At 37.2% G+C, this 25,845-nt stretch overlaps 1 protein-coding gene across 5 annotated transcripts in view; it reads left to right on the forward strand.

The window, feature by feature from the left end:
- The window catches only part of SBF2 (SET binding factor 2), a 255,131-nt gene extending 238,208 nt beyond the window's left edge, over window positions 1-16,923 (forward strand). For all 5 annotated transcript variants that reach the window (XM_056353901.1, XM_056353896.1, XM_056353899.1 and 2 more), the window contains 8 exons: window positions 2,020-2,146; window positions 3,454-3,581; window positions 4,522-4,755; window positions 9,330-9,434; window positions 10,851-11,044; window positions 11,475-11,562; window positions 13,900-14,031; window positions 14,329-16,923. In XM_056353901.1, the coding sequence (XP_056209876.1) occupies window positions 2,020-2,146; window positions 3,454-3,581; window positions 4,522-4,755; window positions 9,330-9,434; window positions 10,851-11,044; window positions 11,475-11,562; window positions 13,900-14,031; window positions 14,329-14,427 (1,107 nt within the window). In that variant the 3' untranslated portion in view covers window positions 14,428-16,923. The remainder of the gene's footprint in view (window positions 1-2,019; window positions 2,147-3,453; window positions 3,582-4,521; window positions 4,756-9,329; window positions 9,435-10,850; window positions 11,045-11,474; window positions 11,563-13,899; window positions 14,032-14,328) is intronic.
- Window positions 16,924-25,845: the final 8,922 nt, after the last annotated feature.

Genomic DNA, 25,845 nt, shown 5'->3' on the forward strand with positions numbered 1-25,845 from the left:
GATCACTTAAACAGATTAAAAAATTATTGGACCATAAGTAGAAATTAGGACCCTGTATAAGTCATGTCAAATAGCAGAATGTAGCTTCTTACAGTATATTAAAAAAAAACTCCAAACACAAGGAGAAAATGTATACTAAAGTACTTGTATATGTGTGTATATGTGTCTAAATGCACACATATATGCAGACCTCTTTGGATTTCAGCTCAGAAGCCGCTTCTGAACAGAATTAGTGTATTTGCATTGTATTTTCATCTAATATATGCCAGAAAAAAATATTCTTTTTTATGAAGAGTGCTAAAAAGTTACTTGAAGTCTTTAAGTTCTTATAGAAAAATTTTGCTTAGCTTTATTCTTACAAAACAGGGAGGAATAGTCGTTTGTATCAGGGGAGAAATGGGGCTAAAATAAGTGTGGCTATATTGAACTGAGATCTCTTAAAGTATCTTAGCATTTTGAATGTCTAGCCAGAAGCTAATATTGAGATAGGATAACAATAAATTCTGACTGAAATGCTGTGTGTGTGTTTATAGATCCTTTGAAGGGATTTTCCTGTCACTGTCGTGTGGTCAGTAGATAACTTGCCTTGCTAAATGCATAATATTTTTCTTTTAGTTGGTTGGGGTTTTTTCAGCTGGCAAGTGAAAATCTAAACATGAGGAGCTTCAAACAGTCTCATACTAGTTTCCATAAGCAATTAAGAAAAAAAAGTTTTTCTATTGAGTAACTGATAAGTAGAGATTAGAGAGAAAAGATGGAATGGGAAAATGAGCGGTAAGAATCCAAAAGACAACACATAGGAATTTTGCAGAACTGAAGGTATTTTACAAGTGTGATGTGAAGCTAGACAGAGCTCAATGGGCTGTATTTCAAATGCGAAATTCAATCAGCAATTTCTTTTTTGATTGCAAACTATACTATTTTTATTGTAAAGGAATTTTCTGTTAATTACCATGCTTAATTCTGAAAATAAAGATCACAATTAATAAGCTTATTTGAAGTTTTAAATTCGAAATTAACACATGAAATTTCTGTGAGCAATATCTCAAGATTTTTAGAATTGTGAATTTTATATGGATATCAAGTATCAATATCATCAATAATTAATGCTAAAAAAATTGCCATGCATATTAAACTTTATGCATAAAATCTTACACCAAGCTCTTTCTGTTAACGTTCAGCAGGAAGCAGCTGTGAAGAGCCAACTCCCCCACAATGCTGTACTCTGATAATCTTGTATTGTCTTCTTTAAATATCTGCTCCTGACTCCTCTAGGAGACACTCACTGAATTAGATAGGTCCCAAGCCTAACTGAGGATAACAATTTAAGATGTTACATAATTTTTACTGTTTTAAAAGAAATAATGTCAATATACCTCCTCCGTATGGGTGGGGGTTGTGGGTGAGTTGGTTTTTTTTGCACTGTGATATTTGGTGCATATTTTGAAAAAGAAGAAATATGTGTAGACTAGCAAGTACTTCAGTAATTAGCTGTTTCAGTAATGGTCGACGGAATATCATTTGCAGCATTACCTCTGTCCGTCTGCTATGTTGGATTCTGAGCAGTAGCAAGAACTCCGCTGCATAACCTTACCAATTAAAGTTTGATTTCCAGCTACATCCGGGACTAGTATCTTTGCCTGTGAAGTTATATACATGGTGTCTCAAGAGTTATCATAAAGGATTTATATCCTGTTTGATTACTCTGAAGAAGCCTGACATTTGTACAGAATGTGATACTGTTTATTATATAGTACACCCTATCTGCTCTGAAACACTTTTGCAGCACAGACAATACATTAATTTAATTAGCTTTAAAATATTTTAGGCAAAATGTAGCAGAGTTTCTGTGTGCAGACAAGACAGTTCCCTATGGATGTATTTGTCAGCATTCACAGGGGAATTGTTGTGCTGTCATATTTCACATTATTTCTTACATATCTATTTGTATTTTCGCATTATACCTCAATATCCTCTTTTTTTCCCCTGCTACTAATTTTTTTATTTTATTTTTTTTAGATTCATCACCAATACCCAACAGAGTTTGAGTTCAATCAATATTATCTGAAGTTTCTGGCTTTTCATCACATATCAAATCGATTTAAAACATTTCTTCTGGATTCAGACTACGAAAGACTAGAACACGGTATATGTGGTGTTTGTTTATTGCATATTGGGTTTGTAGCTCTCAGTATTTTTCTCGTAAATATTTGCCTAGTTTGAGATGGTTCAGTAATTGCGCCATGATCATGAAATTAATTCAATTTAAGGAATATAAAGCAAAATGGAGGTGAAGAACATGTAGAATTTTCTGAATGAATGATTCCTGAGCCATGCCACTGATGGGCCTAAGAGAAAGTGGAAGACCTTAGTGCCATGCCTCAAGGATTTTTTTAACAATTTATCCACATGGTTCAGTTGACCCTACTCAATACCTTACTTTAACAGAAACAGTCCTTGGGAATCCTTTGCAGAGTGCACGGGGTTTCAGGAAAGGAAAGTCTTTCCACCTATTATCTCTCACTTCTTTCTCTTGCATTCTCTTCAGTGTTTGTCTTTTTATATTTCCTTTTTATTCCACCTGTCACGTGCAGCCTTACTGGTTCCTTATCTACCCTCAGAGCACTCTTAATAAGACTACACAACCATAGTTGAGGCTGTGCTTGGAACTTGTTCACTAAGCAAGATGCTTATGTGCTCCGAGTTTCACTGCTTGGTGGGGTGGTTCTCATGGCATACGGCCAATTTCAATGCTTGTCTTAAAAACCATAGTGGCTGTGGAGCAGACTGAACTTGAACAACCATTTTATTTTAACAAAAAAGTTAATTTCCATTATGTACCTTCAGTTGAACAAAAGCAAAGAGTTGAAGTCAGTGACCTCCTGTGATTCCTTCCAACCTGGATTGTTACATGGTTCTACAATGGTTTTTTTTTGGGGGGGAGGCAAGCGTGGGGTGGCTGTTTATTTAGCAGTACTTTGCTTTCAAATACCATTTAATGCAGTATAAAATCCTGTTTCCAGTAGTCTTTGGATAAACTGTACACCCTTCCAAGTTCATTTCAGTTAGCACAAATCTGTGGCTAGCTTACACTAGCCTGGTCAGGTGCAGCCGGTCCAGCAGACTGGAAAGGCTGGTAAATTCGGGTAGTGGGGGCAGAATCAGCAGGGCTTGGTGGGCTGCTGAGTCTGCAGAGCTGCAGGCAGAAAGGGGAATTCATAAATGCACTCCAGTATTTCAGTGAATTTTGGAACAGGTTTATAAATATAACACTAATGAATAGTTGCAGTTGCAAAACACAGCAGTTTTTCATCAAATACAACCTCTTGTTGCAGTGGCATTTGATAGTGGATTTTACTATGCGTTTAGTCTGTGAAATTCCTTTTGGCTACGCTTTGGTATTTGTTATGTATTATCATAAAGATGTCTTTTTGCTGCTATCATTTTCCCTAGGGACATTGTTTGAAGATAAAGGAGATAAACATGCCAAAAAAGGAATTTGTATTTGGGAATGTATTGAAAAGATGCACAAAAGGAGCCCTATTTTCTTCAATTATCTCTATGCCCCTGCTGAAACAGAGGTATGACTTTAAAAAGAAAAAAAAAAAAAAAACAACAAGCAACAAACAGGTGGCTTATTATTCTGAGTGATTCCTTGAGTACATTTTGATATTTTAATTGTTCTTAACTGAATTAAGCATTTGGTGGACAAAACTGACCACCTTGATTATCTGGAGCAGTGTCTCATAGGCTTATATTCTCAATCATCTTAGTTATGGAAATGTCATTTAAAGGGCCAAATTCTGTATTTACGCATCCCACTGAAGTAAATGAGGATCTTTGATTTAATTTCATTTCATTATATGAATGATTATAAAAATGATGTTAAAGTTTGCACAGAATGTTTTAAAAAATAATTTACATGCTGTAAACCACAGTTACAGGGAAATGCATTGAGAGTCATAATGTGATACATTCCTAGCAGCCTGATTATTAAATCGCATTATCTATATCACTGTCTCAGATCATAATGTAAGTCCACTAGGTAGGACTGTGTCTTGAATAATTATATAAAATTCACAAAATACCATTATAGAATCCTGCAATAGCCAGGTAAGCAGCAGTCAAGATACCTCAAGTACTGCAAGGAAAGGGTGCTTCTTTCTGTAGCTCTGGACGCAAGGCTGTTCTGAGATGCTCCTGGTACCCACTGCCCCACTGATGTCCATTCCTGTGCTGCTCTCCTCCTGCTTTGGCAGTGAGCTTCACCCTGTGAGAAGTCATTTGTTTGCCCATTTGTCCCCGGCTGGTGACCAGAAAGCTAATGATGGGACAGTCTCCACTGTCTCAGGGGCCATGGTGCCACTGATATTTTTGTTGGTGTTTCTTGGTTTTCCTTTTTCCTCAGGTTGTTTCACCACATTGTACTATATCTAGAAAATACAAGTATTGTATTCTGTTGTGAGTCTGAAACTCGGAGACTTCCTTTTTGACATTATAATGAAACTTTGTTTCAAATAGGCACTGAAACCAAATATAAGCATGTCCAGCCTCAAAAAATGGGATTATTATGTAGAGGAGATTTTGGCAACAGGTCCTTCCTACGATTGGACCATGGTACCTGCAAAGTGCAGTGTTTCGGAGGAAGCTGACCATACGGATGGTTTGCAATCTCAGACTAAGAGGAAAATAGTATGGCCATGTTATGATGATGTTAAAAAAATACAACCTGATGCCATCAGCAGCCTTTTAAATGTAAGTACATGTGTCACACAGAACATTGTTCTCTTATGCTCGTGAAATTCATATTTACTTTTATTTAAGTTATTGCCTTATACTATTATTAAAAGAATCCATGATAGATGTCAAAACAGGTGTTTAGTAAAACTGACTAGCTGATCTTGAGAAGTGATGGTTGGTCTGGGAATCAAACAGATTTCCTGCAAAGCTTATGTTGTTCTGAATGAACAGTTTTCTGGGAGTACACTTTAATCTTAGTTAATAACTATGAGAAAGCCAGTCACAGATTCATGTTTTCACTGTCTTTTGTAAATAATAAGGTAGGTAGCCTAATGAATTTTTAGGTTGTCTTTTATAAGAAATGCAGGAACTGTTATTTTAATTTGGGCAAATGTGGAATCTAGCTTGCTTGTCCTTTTTCTACTCAGTTTAAAGTAAGTGTGTAATAAAATGAGAAATTCCCAGATTTCTGGACAGATCAGAAAACAGAATCTGACACTTGTTGATTTTAACGTGTGGGAGGCAGATACACAAGCATAAACTGAACATCTTGGCCCAAATTTCTCAAAAATCTTTCCATGATTGCTCTTAGTTTATTCATGTTTACTAGGACCCAACTGGTACATTCAGATTCTTCAGAATATATTAGTACTTGAAATAGATGCTTGATTTTGGCTTTTTCGTGTTTGGGCTCATGTAGGCTTCTTGGATTTTGTCCTTTCTTCATTAGAAGATGAAAAAGGATCCCATTACCATGATAACTCTTGTAGTTATTTAGAATGATTTAACATCTGTATTTTCTTAAACGTTTATTGGTTTATTATAATTAATTATCAGTCCTAGTATTTAGATTATCATCTTAATTGATAGCACAGGAAAATGACAAGGGCATTCTTCACTTCCTGGAGGTATTGATTCAAGCCACATGCACATTCAGATACACGTCACTATGTACAGGTTTTTATTTTGAAAACTATTTGCAGACTTTACCTTATGTTAAAGCTGGGATTGTGGAGCCTAATATTGCAGTGCTTGGAAAAGTGGGGTATGCTGTGAGTCCCCGAACTTCCCTGATTCAAAGGTGATTTTTAGCAAAATCTTAAGGCAGGAAATTTCTGAATGGGTTTGAATCCTTGAGGATAGACTTGCTTTTGCTGGAGGGTTAGCTTTATTCTGGCACATTCCTCAAATTTCTTTTGGTCCATTCCTTCCAATCATAACTGATCAAACACAGGAGCAATGCCTAATTTTATTTTTTTTAAAAAAAAAATCACTTCTAAAACTCCCCTGGACTCACAATAAAATAGCCAGAACTTCTCAACTTCACAAATGCAAAGAAAGAGCAGTCTCTCAGCAGGGCTCATATCAGGATTTTTTTAGTGAAAAAAGAGAGCTTTCCTATCAGGTAACTAGAGGCCAGAAGTACATCAGGAGTATAGCAACAATGTTCTTCTGCATTTCTTCCTGGAGTACATGCCAAACTATCCAAATCCACAACTGTGAGAAACTGCTATGTAACAGGGAAATTAGCCATATTACATTCTAAAGGGTCAGGTTTTTTGGAGTTTAAATGTTATTTGTGAATTAGATTATAGTAATAAAAGATAGCATTGGAGAGGAGCTTTTGAAAAACTTTGAAGAGGTTGTATAAAGGTTACAAAAATATTCTTCTAAGTTTATAAAGCAAAGTGAACTTTCTGTTAGAACAAGTTGTTAATTTAGGGTTATTGCTGATTTAGGAGAAAGACCTCTCTTTAATCATAAATCCATTGAGAATGTGTTGGTATCCAAAAAATCTTTGAACTGAGACCATATTTAGCAATGGTAAATTACTAGGGAAGATTGATTCTCCCTTAGTTTATAATGACAAGCCCAAATTTGTTTGTTCAAAAGATATTTTTCAAATGAAAACTAGATAGTGCGCTTCAGGATGGTCCTATTCTTGCAAATAAGCAGTAATGACTGAACGTTAGATGACGATTGCTCAGGGAGAGACTGGCAAAGTGAAAGGTGCCATCTCAGGATGCCAGTCACCCAAATTAACTCTGCCATAACTACGCACTGTGAAGAACTAAAGCTGTATAAGGGGTAAATGAATGACCAGCAAAACAATAAAAATAGCGCTTCTGATTGTGAGCCGTTTTCTAACGTCCAGTTACGTGCTAAAAAGGCTGATCTGTCAAAATGGACCCTGAGCCAAAAAGCTTATTGCAAATACCGAACACCTAGTCACATACAACTTACTGCACGCACAAGCGTGAACACTTGACAGAAGCAGCAGTTTGATCACTGGATGTATTCAGCACCTTTCCGTTTGAAGTCAAAGTCTCAGAAGCCTTCTAGCCCAAGAGCTGGAAGAGGAAATGCTGACAAGGAAGGACTTCCAAAACCAGGGTGCTCTGTCACAGTCAGGACAGTTCACTTTGTCCAGTGTCTGTTGAGTGTGCACGCAAAAGAGGTGATGGGTCTCCACAGTTCTGGAGTGTCTGCAGAGTTAACTCCTGTCTGTACCATTCAAAGCAGATTACTTAGCAGATAAGCCTTTTGAAAGGCACAGTAATGCTAATTGCTTGTAATTACTAATATCAGGAAATGGATGTCCATACAATTGTACTTGTTACAACCTTTCTTTTGTTATGTATTGACTTCTGCTCCCACAAGCCTAGGCAACAGGGGAGATGAATCAGGACAGATGTAAGGATTTTTTTCTTTTAAGGAACTGCAGTTATTCATAGGCTATTCCACACACGGAAGGAAATTTGACATTTTTAGTAAAAATTAAAACTGAAGGGGCAAGAGTAAGTCTTAGTGATTTACTGCCATGTAAGTTTTTTACATGGAGTTTATTAAAGGAGAATTTATCCCTAACTTTTCAAGTTATGTATAGGAAATTGTTGAAAGTTTTTCATTTTGAGTTCTGGAAGCACTACTCATTGTGGAGCCAAAAAATCAGGAATGTGACCCAGTTGCTAAGTAACAAGTTCCAGTTACTTCCAGATTCTGCAGGGAAAGACTCATAGTCAGAAGGCAAGACTAGGGCAGAAAGAGTGATCAGATTAAAACCTGACTAACTTTTAGCACTAAAGAGCTTGCTTTTCAGCAATTTGGAAAGCCTTTTACATAAAAGGTCGGTGGTAAACTGATTCAGTCGTATGTATCCCATCAGGAAGCGTTTTACACTCAGCACTTTGAAAGAGGAACAAGTGATGTGGAGAAGCCTTTAGTCTGGCTTGTGTTTACCATTCCTTGGTTTTGTATCCACCTATGAAGATACCCCAAACAAAACTGTCCCAATTTTATTTCTTGGCAGGAAGAGTGCCCCATAATATGTAATGTATATGTGGCTTTCAACTACCTTCAGTATTTAAAACGTATGGTTTGATTCTTGCTATTAAGCCAGGTTTCCTATATTTAGTTTTATTTCTGAGTTTTCTAATTTACCTTCAGCAAGGAAGAGTTCCTAAAAATACTTGTTCCTGATACACCATCAAATACTGGCTTTTTTATTTTCACTTCAGAGTTCAAAATTTAGTTCAGGCGTTAGTCTCCCGATCAAAATGTTTTCTTACCCTAAAAATACATTAACTTTCTGAAAGTCTTTCAATCAATAACAGTTTCCTGAAGAACTTGTCGTTCTAAAAGACCAACAGGAGTTGAAGAATATTCATGAAATTTACTTTAATCATTTGGTATAGTAGAAGTAAATAAAGTCAGAGACTTACTATCTCTACTTAGAAAATAAATGTCTTGGGGTTTAGTTGGCTTTTATATAGTATGGGAATTCTCTGTCCTATGGCAATTTTTAGTTCCATCATCAATTCATAATTGGATTTGCAAATTTTTTAATTTGATTTCATTAAGATTCAGGTTTTCCTAACAATGTAGTTGTTGAAAGTAAGCATGGCAAGGAATATGGACTGCACATCAAAGTAACGGCATGTATCGATGAGTGTTCACAAGTAAATATTAATGAAATGGCCTCTTTTTATTCAACTTTGCATGCACTGTCTTATTACCAGGAAATAACCCTAACTGGAGGTTATCAACTTAGGTCATATTCCCAAGTTCCACAACAAGAACATGTTGTTACAGTTTGGCATCCAAACTGAATAAATCTTTCTGTTTCATTTCCTTCTTTTATTACAGCTTTGTATCACATTTTATAAACCAGGGTAAATGTTAATATTGGCAGCGTACAATGTTGGTGTCACAGCACAGAGTTTGTTCTTTGTAAATATTATCATAAAATATAGCCTAGCCTTATCATTGTGTTTCTGTTATGGCAATTGGTGTTGAATTTTGTGCGTTTGGGAGAACCGGCAGAGAACTGAAAGCCTAATGGCTCCTCCAACCTGTGACATGCATGAGCAATGTGGCCGATGCTGTACTTGGTTGACTTGAACTCCTGAGCCTGGTTGGTATCAGTTTATAGCTGGTTTGACATAGGTTGTTTTTTTTACTGGGCAACACGGCCTAAAAGTTCTCTGTGTAAAAAATGTGGACTAGGAAATGGTTATCTAAAAATGATTGCCTGAAAGTTATCAGTTGGAAATGTTTATCCTTAAGAAAACCCCTGTTATTTGTTACAGGAAATCGAAAGGTTGGAAAGTAAATTAAATCAGAGCCCAGAAAGGTGGCAGCTTATGTGGGAAAGGGTCAAAATGAATCTAAAGGATGACACCAGACAAGACAATGTAAGTAATAAAAGAGTTCATCCAATAGATATAATTCCATTCCTGCTGTATAGGCTACCTGGGGCTCTGACAAGATCACTGTATTTCTTGGAGTAAAATACTGCTTTTGAAAAATTGAGTATGTTGTTCTAACCCATGATACTGGCTCTGTATTTCTGCATGTAGGAAAATATATTTAGATTTGTGCTTTTTATCTAGTTGCTTTTCCAGAGTAGATTAAGGCATACGGAGAAAACGAGCGTGAGCATTTTACTAATACACAAATATATGACTTGATATATTTAAAAGATTCTTGAAGTACAAAAAAACCTCAGTCCCTGAAAGTAACCAGAAGGACGTCACAGACTTTCAGAGATGAGTAAAGGTATTTCCATGTCTAAATGGAATTTTGGAATTGTAAATTGTGGTAAAGGTAGGAAGTGTTCACGCTTCTGTTTCCAGTTCTTGACTGTGGTAAAAAGAATAGCTGACAACATAGATATTTTCTAAGTCAAAGGCTGCCTCTCTGCTGTCTGCATACATTAGGAAGAACGTTTAGATACTGCTTTTTGTGAGCTTTCCCTCTAAACCTGGCAGAGTGAGTTACCAGCTCCAGACTGTACCCGAACTCTTCAGCTTCATGCGCTTGTTCACACTTGCCAGCCTCCATGCAGTGGTTATTCCACAGCACTACTTTCTTATTAGTCCCTTGCTCTCAGGAAAGCAATATGCTTTATGTCTGTCAGAGTCATTCACCCTAGACAAATTTGAGATTTAAAAAGTTTTATCCTAACAAAGAAGAGGATTTTTCTTATTGAATTGGAAGCAGAAAAGACAATGCAAGTCTAAATATACCTGTTATCAGTCGCCTGTCCTAGCTGTTATTTAAGGATTCTCAGGTAAGTGCAATAACTTAAGGGTCAACTCCAAAGAACTCGTCTGTAGGACGCTGTCATTTAGACTAAGACCAAATTCAGGTTCCCTCTTGTTCCAGATTGTTGAGATTCTACTAAAGTGATTTGGGCCTATAAATAGCTCTTGGAAACAGCACTCGTTTTTCCTTTCCTCCCTTCCTTTCCTTCCCTGTGAAATTAGGGAAGCTTACTGTATCCAGGTGTCTGACTAATTCTAGATGCTCCTGAGAAAGCAAGGGAGGCATTGTTCAAGATGATGTCACTGGAATATGCAAGGCCTTTCTGAAGTACGGATTTCTCACACCGTGTGAACCCTCCTGCTTAAGAACTGCATTGAGTTGCCATCCCTCTGACTGCTTTTTCTGAGGCAGCACTGCTGACTTGTATTATGAAGATTTTTTTGGGCCTCATAGTCATTCACAATTTACATGTTGTACCACATATTACCAATATAATGTTGAGACAGTCTTATGCTGTAAGACATATTGCATTACCTTTTTTATTTGATTTTCATCTTATTTAGCTCCGAAGACATCCCTCTGGCTCCTCTGGGATGATGGCAGCCAATCTGCATTCCTATCAAAAGAGGTCTTTGTTGGAAATACCTGATAGTGGGCTGGGTGAGGAACAGAGTGCAAGCATCTCTCCCTCTAATGGAGTAGACAGAAGAACAACTACACTATACAATCATTTCACATCAAAGAACGATGAAAATAGGTAAACTGAATAATCATAGAGGATTTGTGAACCTTGTATTACATTGGTATAAGTCTCTGCCTTAGGGAAAGAGCATGAGATTTTTCATATGCCCAGAATGCTTTGGGACGACTTTATTCCTTCTTTGCAGTTTTGATTACATTTAGTTGTCTCAGTGGGGGTGGGCCTCTATCTCTCATCAGTATCTTTCAATTTTCCCCTTGATATGCACAAGCAAATTGTAGCTGCACATTTAATGCATCCAAAGTACTGCAATGGTGTTTATCAGTGTATCACAGTTACCAGTAACTAAGCTATTGTTTTAAAACTGATTTGGTTTACTGCAGTAGAAGAATTGTCGTGTATGTATGTAGTCATTTTGGGGCTCTCATGTATCACCAGTATTCATATCATGGAATCACGTGCCATTTGTATTTTCTGTACCTTTCAGATCTTTTGAAGGTACGCTATACAAAAGAGGAGCTTTACTAAAAGGTTGGAAACCTCGCTGGTTTGTGCTGGATGTGACAAAGCACCAGGTAAAACCTTTTCACATAGTGGATTTTTTTAGGACTAGTTTGCTGGGGGGTTATTTAATGAATTTGTATAGATTGGTTGTACAAATAATACTAGTAATGATTATTTGCAGATGTGATGTCTCTGTTACATCATTGTATCTTGTAGCTGATACAGATGTCTGAATGGACACAGGTTTTTTTAGTATTTTGGGTTTTTTTTAAATAGTGATAACATCTAGCTTGTAATCCTAAAAGACCTCTTGGGCTGGAAGTCATGCATTATTCTTTGGGCCCAAACATTTTTTTGCCTGCTTCATACCTCAGGAAAAAAAAGCCAGGTAGTGCCTGAGAACATTTTCTGGGCATTGTGGAATATGAGCAATTTTTTGAAGCACTGCTAGCTCTAGAACATCGTTAAGCAATTAAGTGGTGAGCATAATTTGCCCTTTAATATAACCTTTTTAATTTCCAAAAAAACTAAAAACTCTTTCTGAACTAGAGAGTAAAAAACTTAGAAGGTATTTCCTAGAGTGCAATTGGGATGCTGAGAGCTAATATGGTAACTGATAGCAAGTTTAATTCAGGCATTCATGTTAAAACTCTAGTAGTTATTGTATGCTCAGTGTGTATTTTAGAGCCTCTTTGTTCCTCAAGCACTTGGCCATGAGCATTTTTTCTTTTCAAATGAAAGGGCATTATATACTCTGGAAAATCATAATCTGAACTGCTTCAGCAGAAAAATCCATTTACTTCACTTGACATATTAGTAGTGGTTTTCTGTCACCTATATTTGAGAAAGCTGACCTCGAGTCTCTGTATGAAAGTCTTTTCAAGTATGGAGAACAGAATCACAGATCACTCTGAAATCAGTTTGAATTTTGCAAATGACTTAAAATGAGTTAAAATTTAATCTCAGATGTATTTCTAAAAGTCCTGAAATGCCAGGTTCCTGATGGAACAGTAATTTCAGGTGCCATATATAGGAGTACGTTAAATTAGTCATAGTGATGTAAATTTAATAGGAAAATTATTCATAACTATTCTGACAAATCATTATCACAAATCAAGGATCACTAAAACCAGAGGAAATCTGCTAGTGTAAATGTTTTACCCACTTTACAATGTATGCCGGAATTCTGCAGTGGAAATTTGTGGTCTTGTACTTTAAATGATGTTGGGTCGTCAAGCAGTAATCTTCATTAAGCCAAATATTCCACACAGTGTGGGTGGTAACCTCTGAGACTAATGTACACTTTTGTTTAAAAATATTAATTTATTGTAATCAATACATTTAAAATACATAATACATATAAAGACAGTCATCCTTTAAAATGCTAATTGAGGATTTCTGGATTAGTGTGGTAAAATACCAACAAATGCACTGTTCGTAATTATTCTTCCTGATACACAGGAGAAAAAGTTCATTTTGCAGAAGAAAAAGATACTTTTATATTTTCTGTATAACCAGATATTCTCCTGAGTATCATAGATGTAGGAGTAATACAGGTCAATCTCAGTTGGAATTCTGTTGTTTGACCTTTGCTGTGAAGGTTTGCTTTACTGTTTTGCATTGGTTTATGGGAAATAATTATTTACTTTTTTTAAAGTAAGTATCGGATTTTCTCTTCGGGAACTTGTTTGCGTATTGAAACTCAGTTTACAGAGTGGCTAACGTTTATATCAAAGTATCTTTGCAAGGAGGGGGAAAAAAAGCAAGCTTAGTTCAGCCACTAAGTACAGTGTAGGAAAATGTGAATTTTCTATGCAGTTTATAATTATATGAAATTATTCTTAAAACTTTTGGTGATCATTTTAAATTCTTGAAATATAGAGAATAAGTGTTCTGTTAACTCCTTGGTGAAGTAAAGCTTTTGTGTTAGTTTCAGTGCAATGAACAGTGAAGAAGTGGTTTCTGTTAGAAAAATGGATGAGGAATGCTGAATGCTAAAGACTAGGTTCTGCTTTCATCCATCACACATCCTTTGCCCAGAAGTAATGCATGACTATTTGAAGCTTCTCTGCTCTGAAACTCTGGTGACAAAATGTTCCTTCCCCAGTTCTGTGTCTGCACAGGAGGAGAGGATGGTGGAGACTTCGCTCTTACCCAGAGATGTCAAATAGAGGAATGGCCAGTTAAGGGTTACCAGCAGTCCCACCATTCTGTATATACCAAACCTATGGTTTCTGTCACTTGTGGCTTAGAAAGTTCCCATGTCTGATGTCCTCAGGTCCTAAGAATATTTGCGCCTCCCACTCTTACCACTCCATGCCCCCAGGTTGTATCCAGGAAGAGGGAAGAAGTGAAAGGTCCGTCTAAATAGCAAATTTGGATGTGGTTTTTTTTCTCTTGTGGTCTAGCTGCGATACTATGATTCTGGTGAAGATACAAGCTGTAAGGGACACATAGATCTCGCAGAAGTAGAAACTGTGATTCCTGCTTCTCCGACAATTGGAGCCCCAAAACATGCGAGTGAAAAAGCATTTTTTGATGTAAGTATATCGTCTTTACATGATGTTTATGTGAAACTTGCTTTTCTTGGTGTTTAGCCCACTACTTTCAGTCCTGCTGGAAGGTGTGAGTAAGCAAGGAGCTGTCATGCCAACTCAAGACAAAAAGTTTTCACCCACTTAGCATCTGGCTCTCACAACAGCAGAAGTTCAAAATATATTACATTCAGACCCAATTAGTACATTGAGTATTGAGAGTTTAAAGTAAAGTTTGCAAGTTTCCTTCTCTGTTTTATGTGTTGACTTGTCTGTCTTTATGTTCTTATTTTTCCTTTGCAGTTGAAGACAAATAAACGTGTATATAATTTTTGTGCCCAAGATGCACAGAGTGCTCAACAATGGATGGACAGGATCCAGAGTTGCATTTCAGATGCTTAGAAAGGAAAAAGTTCTATAATAAAGACACGTTTAAAGCACCTCATCCTGTAAGAAGCTAAGTTCTGAAATGTTACTGACAGACAACCAGCCTTCCTTGTGTTTCAGCCGTAGCAGTTCATAATACGCTGAAGTTCCTTTTCTGTTTAATAATTATAACCACTGTAACTGTGTTGGGTTTTTTTTCCTGCAGGGAGGACTTTGAAAAATAATATTCCATTTATTCTGAATTTCCACTTTTTTCAGTACAATTCCTAGCTATAAACTGAGCTGAATTTGCACTACCATCTAATCCTGGTTTTCTCATTTCAGAGCTGTTCTGTTAGGACATCTGTCCAAAGGAAACCGTAGAAATTTTCCCTCCAACAGGAAGTGTATTTTCACTTTATTTAAATATTTAAGCAGAATGTTCTTATTTCCAAGGTAGTCATGAGTAAGTGGGAACATGTCTGCAATTCCTAAAAATAAATAAATAAATGAAGCTTGTGAGTCCAGCGACATACATATATATCAGGTTGCCAGTGTTTATGGCCAGTTGATATTTTTAAAGACCAAAAAGTGAAATTGCCTGATGCCAGACTTTCAAGTGTCTTCTCAGTGTGCAGGTCATTCTCTAATCTTGTGCTCTACTGAGTGCTTCTGCAGTGTTGTTACGGAATTTCAAATTCTAGGGATTTTCTGAAGATCCTCGCACTCTTACTTTAGATTCTGTTTGCAATTACAATGGGATAAATGAAAGAAAACTGGCTGATGCTATCCAGGAGAAACGTTCAACAACCACCTAGGAATTCAGTAGAAGAAAGATCTCTTATGTGTGAGTTGTATATGTTAATTTATATGCTGTTCTGCTCACTGTAAAGTAAAAAATAACAAACATGATAATGCACTAAACAATGAAGCAAGCACTTGCACTGAAATCTTTAAAATGCAGACATGGCAGGACTGAGGTAAGTTATTTATAGCAGAACAAAAATAGCTGGTTAACAGCATTTACAGATATCAACCATGTATATAATCAGGTTTGATGTGTTGTGATTTGATACTTTTTAAACATTTTTTGCACATGAATTGGAAGACTGTTTATAGATTTTTACATTTGATAAAATTGTGTTTGTTCAGCTTAAAATCCTGGTGAAACATTTTTAATAGCCCCAAATCAGTAGAAATTTTACAGTCTACAAATAGTGATGACATTGAGTAGAATCTGTAGGTAATAAAGCCATTGTTTTTATTTTGAAATGTTAATATGTTAAATAGCACACTAATATTACAAAGGGTTTGTATATATGATTCACTATTTTCTCATTTTTCCAGACGTTTTGCTTGTAATTTAATGTCAGCCTAACCAAACTGACTATACTTACAAGATTTTTCAGTTATTAAATTGTTTGTGGGGTTTTTATAACTAATGTATTTTGTCAAAAAGAAACATAAATTTCTCACCACACACAATAGGAAATGCAGCTGGTTTTAATGCATTTGCAATTTCAAAAGAAAAATATGAAGGATTTTTCTAGCATTTTTCAATTGACAAATTTCCACCTGTGACAATGGTGTTTGCACATTTGTATTTTTCTTTGTATATTAAGTACTTTTATATGTACTTTGTAAAATACTGATCCTGTTCTTAGGTTAAATGAAAATATACATACCACTGCTTATTTTGTAACTAGTTAATTTTAACTCTTGTATGTTATGTGATATATGTATGCTAACCATCTTGTAATAAATACACTTCTTAAGGAAAAGTAAAACCTTTCCTTTTACTGTAAAAGTGAAAAAAACAAGACCCACATGTCAGAATATTTCCACGGGCACAAGACAAATCCTTATTTACTCTGTATTAAGAATAGTGGGTGTATTAAAAAACTATGTGGTCTTTTGTATACTTGTAAATATTCTTACCTAAAAGTTGCACTTGAGCATCCTTAACTCAAACACTTGTCAACAGTAACACTAAAGACTAAAGAAATCAGAATTTAAAGCAAAATTATCATTCTAACAAGTCTCAATGTATATATAGCCTTTTCTAAAAGGCTAAATACATACAATGTTCATACTAAGTCATCGAATAATGATGTTAAATATATTTTTTTAAAAAAAATCCTATATGGTATCGCAACATAAATCAACTGCAGACTTTCACCCTGGAACATATCTCATTCATTTATATCACCTTATGCAAAAATTATCTAGTTCATAAGAAATAAAATATAAAAAATGACAAGGTCTTACTTGAGAATGTGCATCTAAATTGAATTACTGAGTGTAGTGTGGGATAGCAGAGTTAAAATGGAAAGGGAACGTGTGACGGAGGTAGGGGACTTGTGACAATTCTTGGATGCTGTGGTGCTTAGATGATAAGGTTTGCATATTGAGCTTGGCATGGATGCTAATGTTGCCTTAAATGTTGATCTCAATTTTTAGTGTCTGTATTGATGGAAAATGGACTTGAGCAACGTAACTTAAAAATACCCAAATAAAAGCTGAAATGGGATATATGATATTTGTGGTGTTTATATAAGGAATATACAACAGAATGGTAGGAATAGGCTCTTGGTCTAAAGACAAAGTTTGCAGTGTCTATGAGTGGTCTCTTCCTTACAAAATGAAGGTTCAAACAGGGACTCAGGGAAAATACGGAAAATCATAACATAAGCTACAAGGTTTGTCAGTGTGTTTGCCTTGTGACAGCAGAAAGAGAATTGGGAACAGAGAATTTGCTTGGGAAAAATTCTGTGTACAAAGGGAACCATCTTCATATTCTATGAAAATTTTCCAGAAAAAAGAACCCATCCAAGAGTTGGGAATGTGGTAAACGCATGCTCCTTCTAATGTGTCAAGTTGCTGTTACCATCCTGTGATTCGTAACATTCTTACTGTAGAAAAGAATATTATCAAAGGCTTTATAGAAGGGAAAAAGACTGCTTGTCAGGCTCTGTGCTAGTAACAAAATGCCCACGTAATAGTTGACGGGATGAACTGAGTTTAAGTTTTGAGGAGTTGCTACTGGTATGTGAGTAATCTCTCATTCCTATCTAACATGCAAGTGTTCTGTAGAAGTCCTTACTATTGATGGAACTTTAGAATTAGTATGCTAAATAATAAAGTACTTGGTGTGCCCACTTGTTGTGGGTCACTGGTTATGTAATAACACATAAACAGCTAACAGACCCAGGAACAAATGTTCAAAATTTTGTGTCACATCCCACACACATTATTTGTATCTGGTATTTTGTGAATTGCAGACATAACAAAAATGTGGCGAACTTCTCCAAATACTGTCATTTTGCCTTTTCATCCTGTAATATTCTTGGAGTATGTCTAAGTGGCTGCACCACATTTCTCATTTTTCATATTTGTGATCATCCAAATATTTTGTCTGTTCATGATTATCCTGTGGTTGCTTTGGGGACTCAGAAAACTGAAATGAATCTGCCAGTTCCCCGGTTATGCTAAAGTTCACACTGAGTATCACTGTCGCACCTACTTTCCGAGGTTTTGTCTGTATTCGATCAGTTTCTTCCCAAATTTTGGCTATTGTGCAAGCCAAGGGCAGTATTAGTATCCACATTCTCATTTAGGAAATTTCCATCTGTGGCATTTTTTCACATACATTTTTTTCTTAATTGACTGTCAAGTAAGGATGCTGCAAGTTTGCTATTGTTTCCTCTCTTTACTTACTAGTCCGGCTAGCCTCTCAAAGGAATGGATTAATAATACAAGTACTGCTGATAAGAATTGGGTTTGTGTTTCTTATTGCGTAATACAAAATCTCCAAAGACTAATTTTGCCTTTTTTTATTTCTCTGCTGTAGATCTTTCCAGTCTAAGCTGATAAGACTTTTCACCCAAAGGGACCTTCAGTTCTTTATTTTTAATTCACTAGTCTGTAAGATTATAAGAGCAAATCAGTTAAGTGTAATCAACTATGGTTACCATCTTTACCCACAATCACACTCCAATAATTAAAACCCAGATACTAACTTCTCTTCTTACCACTGACAGTTCTGGAAGTTTCTTCTTCATCACAAGACTGCCCGTCAGGAACTGAAGGGACTGAACACTGATGTCATTTCCAGTTTAGCAAGATGAAACTATGAAATAAACAAAGCTTTTAATGAGTTGAGCTTGTCATAATGCTCACCTGAGTCGTGCCTGAGAAGACAGGGAGTCTTTCTTAAACTGAGATATTTGACTTGATATGTGGCCTCCATGTGTTACTTCTGGAAAGTTCTGAAAACCCAGTTTTAGAACAAAAGGTAAAATAAAAACTGTGTTTTAAAGGCAGACTCTCCAACGTAATTTATTTGTTTATACCTTGATCTCTGTGTAGACCCTACAAACCAGGAGATGTGCTAGTGGTGGCTGAATTATAATTCCAGATTGCTAGTTATAGCTAGCCAAAATACTGTCTGTCTTTATTTTTTTCATGGTGGTCTAATCTGGTCTAATCTAATCTCTGCTTCTCTAAAGTATTTCTTGTTGTCAGCATCCAATGCAAAATTACACTTTGTCCAGTTTCAGGTTGCACCATAGAGTTCAAGTTTCTTCCTTTCTCTGCAAATTTTGCTTACATGTCAGAATTTGCACATTTATGAATAGAAAATGTTGCTTGATTGTGGCAACTTTAGTGTTGTGGTTTTCAGTTGTGTCCTCTTTGGTAAAGGTGTTTTCTTTATGTGTCTTCCAGGAGATTCACAGAGAGCCTATACTTCTATCCGCAAAATAGGCAGTGATAGAAGATGGAAATAGTTAGGTTGAAAGGACCACAGAATTATCCTGGCAGGAGATACAAAGGTAGCAGTTGTTTCAGGTACTGAATAGTACTCTTTCTTGCCCCTCATACTCAACCTAGAAGAACTGAGGCGTAGTCTTGGTTATTTTAACATTCATTTATTGATGAGTTATTTACCAGTGTAATTTGTCAAAATATCAGCGTATACGTTGTTTAATGAATTTCTCTCACTGTTCATCTCAGTAAAGATTCTTCTATTTCAAGCTCACTCAGCCTGTGTCCAACACAGGACCTCCAAAACATATATTGTCCCTCTGTGTTAGAAGTCTCCATTAATTATCCAAAATACAAGGTACACCCCGTGTTTAATGATGGAGAGATGAGACTGCTCTGAATTAAAAAAACAGGAAGAGTGTTCTGCACAAATGCTTTCTCAATAAAGAGGAATTACCAGGTAGTTCAAGAAATGAGCATCACACTGACAGCACTGGGGGCTTTGCCGAGTTACACTGCCTGTGGACCGTCTTCATTAGTAGTGCCAGTGAACTAAGAATTCTATTCACATCAAGATCTCCAGTAAGTTCAAAATGATAATTTCATGAAATTGTGCATAATAATGAATAAAGCTCAATATAGTAAGCTATAGTACAGGTAAAATCACTCTCATGCAAAACCTGAAGATGTGTTTAAACATACGTTGCAGGTGTTGTGCCATCACAATAGTTAAAACTGATTTTTATTTCTGCTGAGCTCAGATTATCACTGGAAATATTTTAATGCAATAGTTGAAGCAAATGCTTACACTAATATTTTAAAATCAAAAATACATTGTTTAGTATAAAGCATTCAAGTCTTGGTAGTGTTTCATGTAGGCAAATGATTTAGGATTCTGATTTCAAAAAAAACCATTGAAGAGTTGGTGATGGAATTACCATTTAATTTTGATCAAGGTAGGCAGCCTGGTGCCTGTAAGGTATTTTTCTTTATGATACACTTTTTAAATTTTCAAAGAGCTTTTATTTAAAATATCCATCTTGCTGCTAGTGTCTCCTGATTTTAGTGTGTCAGTAGTTTATGTACTTGCTTTAAAGTAAAATGAAATTTAAGTCCAAAAAGCTCATCTGTTTTTCTTACTTTACTCAAAACAACTAGGTTTCTTCATCTTTAGAACTGTTTTCTGACAAAAAAAAAAAAAGTAACTCAAAATTAATTTGTCTTCTCCTTCAGGCTCCTGACTCAAAGGAAACCTTGCAGTAAGTCTCCTTTTCTGGTCTGAGTATGTAGTAATGCCTGAAAACCTGGAAAATATCCGATCAAGTAATAACGAACCAGAGCCAGGAGTAAATTGCGGAGTTAGTTATGGTATGCAGAATCATGTCGTTGACCACTATGTGTATTATATATGTTAGCAGTGTCAGGACAGACTATAGGTCTTTATTACAATCTCAGAAAGTATCATACTGTTGCTACAGCAATCTAACATCTGTTTTAAACCCTAAAATAACTTAGCTTTGTATCCTCTTCTTCCTGCAGAAATAGTTTTCTGAGACTTTGTCTCTTTAGTGACATGAATTTCTGTAGAAAAATAATTTCTAAGATAAACTGATTTTTATCAATTATTTCAGTTTTTAAAACCATACAAGCTGACCATGTAGTAACATATGTGACGAATTTCTCAGCCTAGGAATAAAAAACAAACTTACAGCAATTTCCTACGATACTGAATGTGGTTTAGTTCAAAAAATACTGTACACAGATTTTTGTCATGGGAGCAGATTTTCCATTTTTGCTCTCAAAAGTAAACATTGCTGTCAATAGGGTTATGTATACCATAGCAACTTGCTATAGAATACCACATTTTTTAGCTGTTGTCAGAAAGGGCTCAGTTTAAAAATATTTCTAGTCTGTCCTAGGTCACTGCATGGAATTTGCCTTACAATATTCAAATACTTCCTGAAAACACAGTTCTGTGCAACTTTTCCACTTTTTCTTTTTCAGACCTGTTCACCATTTCACAGTGAAGCATTATGCATATTTAAATTGTTTTAAATTAAATTCATAGCATACTTGAGATAAGGACAGTTTTTCTTATTTGATGATGGTATCTCAAAATGAGTACAGCATCTGAAAAACGTGTATGACCAACCAAAACAGACAGAGATCCTTCAGTTTATCTTGGGATTCCAGCCCATCAACTTCTATTAATTTTCATTACTGGTCTGAGTTACGTGAAATTTTTGTGAGGCCTTCAGTGACACTTGAAATTACCAGTGGCTATTACTGCTCTCATTGGTGTATATTAGAAGTTAGATTTTTGGATAAACCTGTGTATATATTTTCTTCTCACCAAGCCAGGATGAACAGAGATTATGGGCATCAAAAAGTAGAGAGGTGCAGGGGAAAAGCAAGCCCTGGCTGGTAATTAGTGCCTAACATAGCAATGAGTTGATGCCAGTGTAAAGCAGAGATCAAAATAGCATGTGTAAGCAGCTTAGTGCATATTCATCTGTTGGACAGATGATCAAAAAATTAGAAAGGAAAAAGGCAGGTATCTGTGGCAAAGTGTAGGAAAGCTCATACTGCAGAGGGGAAGAATTGCAGGCAAGCAGGCCATGGAACTGGATCCCATATACCCACAATCCAGTAGTAGAGGAAGACTTTCTATCTCCTTTGCTTTCATCTGAATTATCTGCATTATCTGTTCACCAAAATCTCCCTTTATTTGTCTCCCTGTTCTGTGGTTTTGACCTTGACTTGTCTGATCATGTCTAAATTTAGATGAGGAATTTCTGAGAAGCTGAGTCAATCAGTGTTGGCTTGTTCCCTAGAGGTGCCTAGAATACGTGCAGGTGCCGTGATATAATTAAAGCCAAAAGAGAAAGAGACTTTGTTTTTCAAAACTTTCTGAAACTAGTGGCTAATTCAAGTTGTACGTTTGGACTTTGGAATTTTGGGGGGTAGTGGGACAGGGTTGATGATTGAGTTTGATCTGCCATAAGGGCTGAGGGGCCAGTTTGTAAAACTGGATCTGAGCCTGGATTTCAGACACTCTCAGCATTTGACATGTGATTATCGCTCTTTGGAATTAGATTCAACAGCACTGAGGAAAGAGGTTAACTTGAAGCCAACATCAAGTATGCTGAACTCTGGTCATTGAAAATACCATTGCTAATATTACTGTAAGTGTATTTCCAGTAGAACATCACAGCTTTGTTTATCAAATGCAGACTTAGCCAAATTATTATCAGCTGCTCGAGATGGGTACAAAGGATGCACTGTCAAGTCTCTACTTTAATTTCCAAATTTGGCCCGTTCTTTCCATGATGTAACATACTTATCTGTTATGTGGGTATTCTCAAATGTGGAATAATTAATAATACAGAATTTTACCCATACAGTAGAATATGGATGCCTTTGCTTAATGTTTGTTGCTTTAACCAAAACAATTTGGTTATAAATTTTCTTGTGCTTTCTTCAATGAGGCTGAGCAGGAGCTATTGTCAGAGACAGCACAGAAGGCAAAATGGACCACTGGGCTGACCAAACATTGCTAATACAATGCTGTGTCCTATTATTAGTAGGGTAATTTAAAAAAAGCTAATACTATTTTGAGTTTTATGTAATTAATATTTTTATTTCCTGTAAGAATGAGAGAATTCCTAGCAGTTTGAAACACAGACTTCACCTAAAACAAAGTCTCCTTTGATGCACATACTGAATGTTTTTCAGCCAGAAACCAAGCAGCAAACATGCCTGTTCCATTTAGTGTGCATAGGGAAGAAGGAAAACCTCGAAGTGATGTGCCAGTAACAGTGGGCCCAAATATCACTTGTCAATGTTAATTAATACTTCAGGAAAGTAACGCTACTTAGAACTGTGACCTTTGCTTCTCTTAAAGGAACTTGGTAGGTAACATAACCACTTAACTTGTGGTAGACTGCTAATCCATGGTTGAGACAAACCTGAGCTTTTGCTGCATTAAGCTGTTCCTTTTAAAGATGCAAGTACAGTGACACTGTGTACTAGACGCTGTAAGAAGAAATAGACATACAGCCCTTGAAAAAGATGACAGTTAAAACGTGGCAGGATTTCTTGCAAAATCAGAATTATCATTATTAAACTCTGGTTTGCCAGGCTTGGAGAGAATGGGAGAGGACAGAGAAACCTGTGGTCCTTTTCTGAGAACAAACGTGGATAGTAGTTACAAAGGAAGTTGTGTGCTTAGGAAGCAAACCCTCATAACGGCCAGTAGCTGAATCATTCACTGCTGGATTAAAAGAAATAAATGCTAATATGGTACAAAATACTTTTTTTTTCTTAAATTAGGAGTGTTATCCTGAATTTCTGTACAAAATCCAGGTCTTTGTGAGAGGGCACATACAACACATGCATAATAAGAAAAGTATAAAGCAAGTCCTAAAACTGTTAGCCCTTGCCTTGTTACACAACGTGGCATTAAATGAGGAGTTGAGGGACAGAGGAGTGAGCTGATCTGGGGCTGGCAGGACAGCTGCCAGGCAAACGGAGAAAACAGGACATTATTTTTTATGTACAAAACTTCAAAGAGGCTGTCATGTTGATTGGTTTCACACAGGCTAGCAGAGAGCCCAGAAGCATGAACGACTAAAAATCTCGAGCCCAGGCTGGACATAAATTGCAGTCTACATTTTTATTTAGGTTTGATGTTTTTGAATTACATTGCAGGAGTGCGGCTGCCTTTTCTTCTGAGGTAAAAGTCTGAGGGCAAACTCAAAGGTAGAAAAACAGTGTGATTTGCATTAATTTTACCATTTTAGTAGATGTTATTTAAATTAATACTTCGTTACTCTGAAAGGGAAAAGAGGATTGTGGTGGGGACATCAGATTGTTAAAGCCCTCACCAGAAATGCGTTCTGGTGGGTGAAATAACAACTGTGTGCCAGAGTTGCTCTGGGATGGTGGGCTAGAGCAGCTGGAAATGGGCAATATGATACAAAGGCTCGGAGATGGTTAATCAGTATGAAAGTGGCTGCAGCTGGGTGGCTGCGGATGTGAGGGTGAGGGGACGAGGGCTGGCTGCTAGCAGGGCCTGGCAGCAGCAAGGAGGAGCGGGGCTGCTGCTCTCTTCAAATGTAGGCCTTAGACTTAAATCCTTAAAAAAGGATAGGCCTTATTCTGAACCAGTGCAGTGGAAGAGAAATATTCTTAATGCATCCTGAAACGCAGCCCTCCTGGGGGCCCTCAGCAGAGCCGGGGTGCTGGGCCCGGTGTGGCCCTGCTCAGCACCACCCTGTGCCTGTCGCTGGGGCAGGGCAGCAGCAGCTGGGCCCGTGATTCCGCCTTTGTTCCTGCCTGGGCTTGTGAGCAGTGACAGACTCTGGGAAGAGAGTCCTCGGTGCCTGTGGGAAAGGTGAGGCTGTGGGGCAGGCTCGGATTCCCCTCAGTTTGAGGGAGAAAAAACCAAAAACCCAAACTAGTCCCTCAGGATCTGCTCCCCTGGGTGTGAGGCGTAATGCCTGTGTGGGCAGGTGGGGGACTGTGACCCTCGAGGCACGGCCTGGTCACCACACAGCCGCAGCGAGGTGGGGTGTGGGAGCTGAGGTGGGGTAGGGGGCTGCCTGCAGCACAGCAGGGGATCCACTTGCCAGAGCTCCCCGGGGGCAGCAGGACCCGCTGCGCTCTGACTGAGAGGGCAGCAGGAGCCGCCATTTTGGGGAGCCAGCGGCGTGTAACCCAGCACTCTGTAGACATGATTCTGCCCAAGGAGGTTTCAAAAGGTAAACGGGGGGCACATTGAGGTTGGAGGGCAGTGTCGGAAGCTTTGATATGATGGGCTAATTCCAAGAATTACTATCCTCTAGAAACTGCTAAAATATGAAGGGCTTTTGAATGGTAATAGTTCAGTGTGCAGCAGTTCTTTTAGTGTGGTATTTTGGGAATATAGCATTGCTGTATTTGAGGGTCCGTCCTGTTCTGGGTGATTTGTCTGCAGCCTGTGTTGGGAAGATATTCACAGGAGTCTTTTGTGTTAAAGTACCTACTACCTGAAAGGGAATTCTCTAGTGGGTTCTTTTGTGTGCCATTTAGTATGTCACCTTCAGCTTGCTTCATAGGGAGCTCTGAAGTATGTCATGTAAAACTCAAATGCTATGATCCAGGTGATGAACTCAGTCCTGAGAAGGGAAGTTTCGCCTTCCTACTCAAACAGTTGTTCTAAGACCAGCTGCATGACTTGTGGTTCGCGTTCGAGGTGTGTTGCACTGGTCCCTCACAGGACATTATCAGCAGAGTTGCTAAAGAAGTGCGTGGATACTGCATCTTGCTTGAGCTGATCTCTATCAACTTTGAGGTAAATTCAAAGATGTTTCGTCTTCCTTTAAGCAATAGCAGCTAGAACTTTGCAAAGCCCTAGCAAAACCTGCTAATATGCTATAGAAATAGAAGCAAGCCCAAAGGTGGCTGCAGCTGTTATTTACTATAATATTACACATTTTGGTTCCATACATGCCTCTGTGGAAAAAAGTGCTTCAGAATAAACCAATAAAAATTACATAAATTGGAAAAAAAATAAGTACAGCTAACCCACCTTTAGCATCTATTTTTTTTACATTACAACAGACCTTTTCTGTATCCAATCCCAACTCTCCAAAGGATTTAGAGTAGATTAGAAATACCTCTGAGCCTAATCATGTCGGTGGAGTTCTT

Source organism: Falco biarmicus, chromosome 10 (genome assembly GCF_023638135.1).
Source record: "Falco biarmicus isolate bFalBia1 chromosome 10, bFalBia1.pri, whole genome shotgun sequence".
Classification (NCBI taxonomy): Eukaryota; Metazoa; Chordata; class Aves; order Falconiformes; family Falconidae; genus Falco; species Falco biarmicus.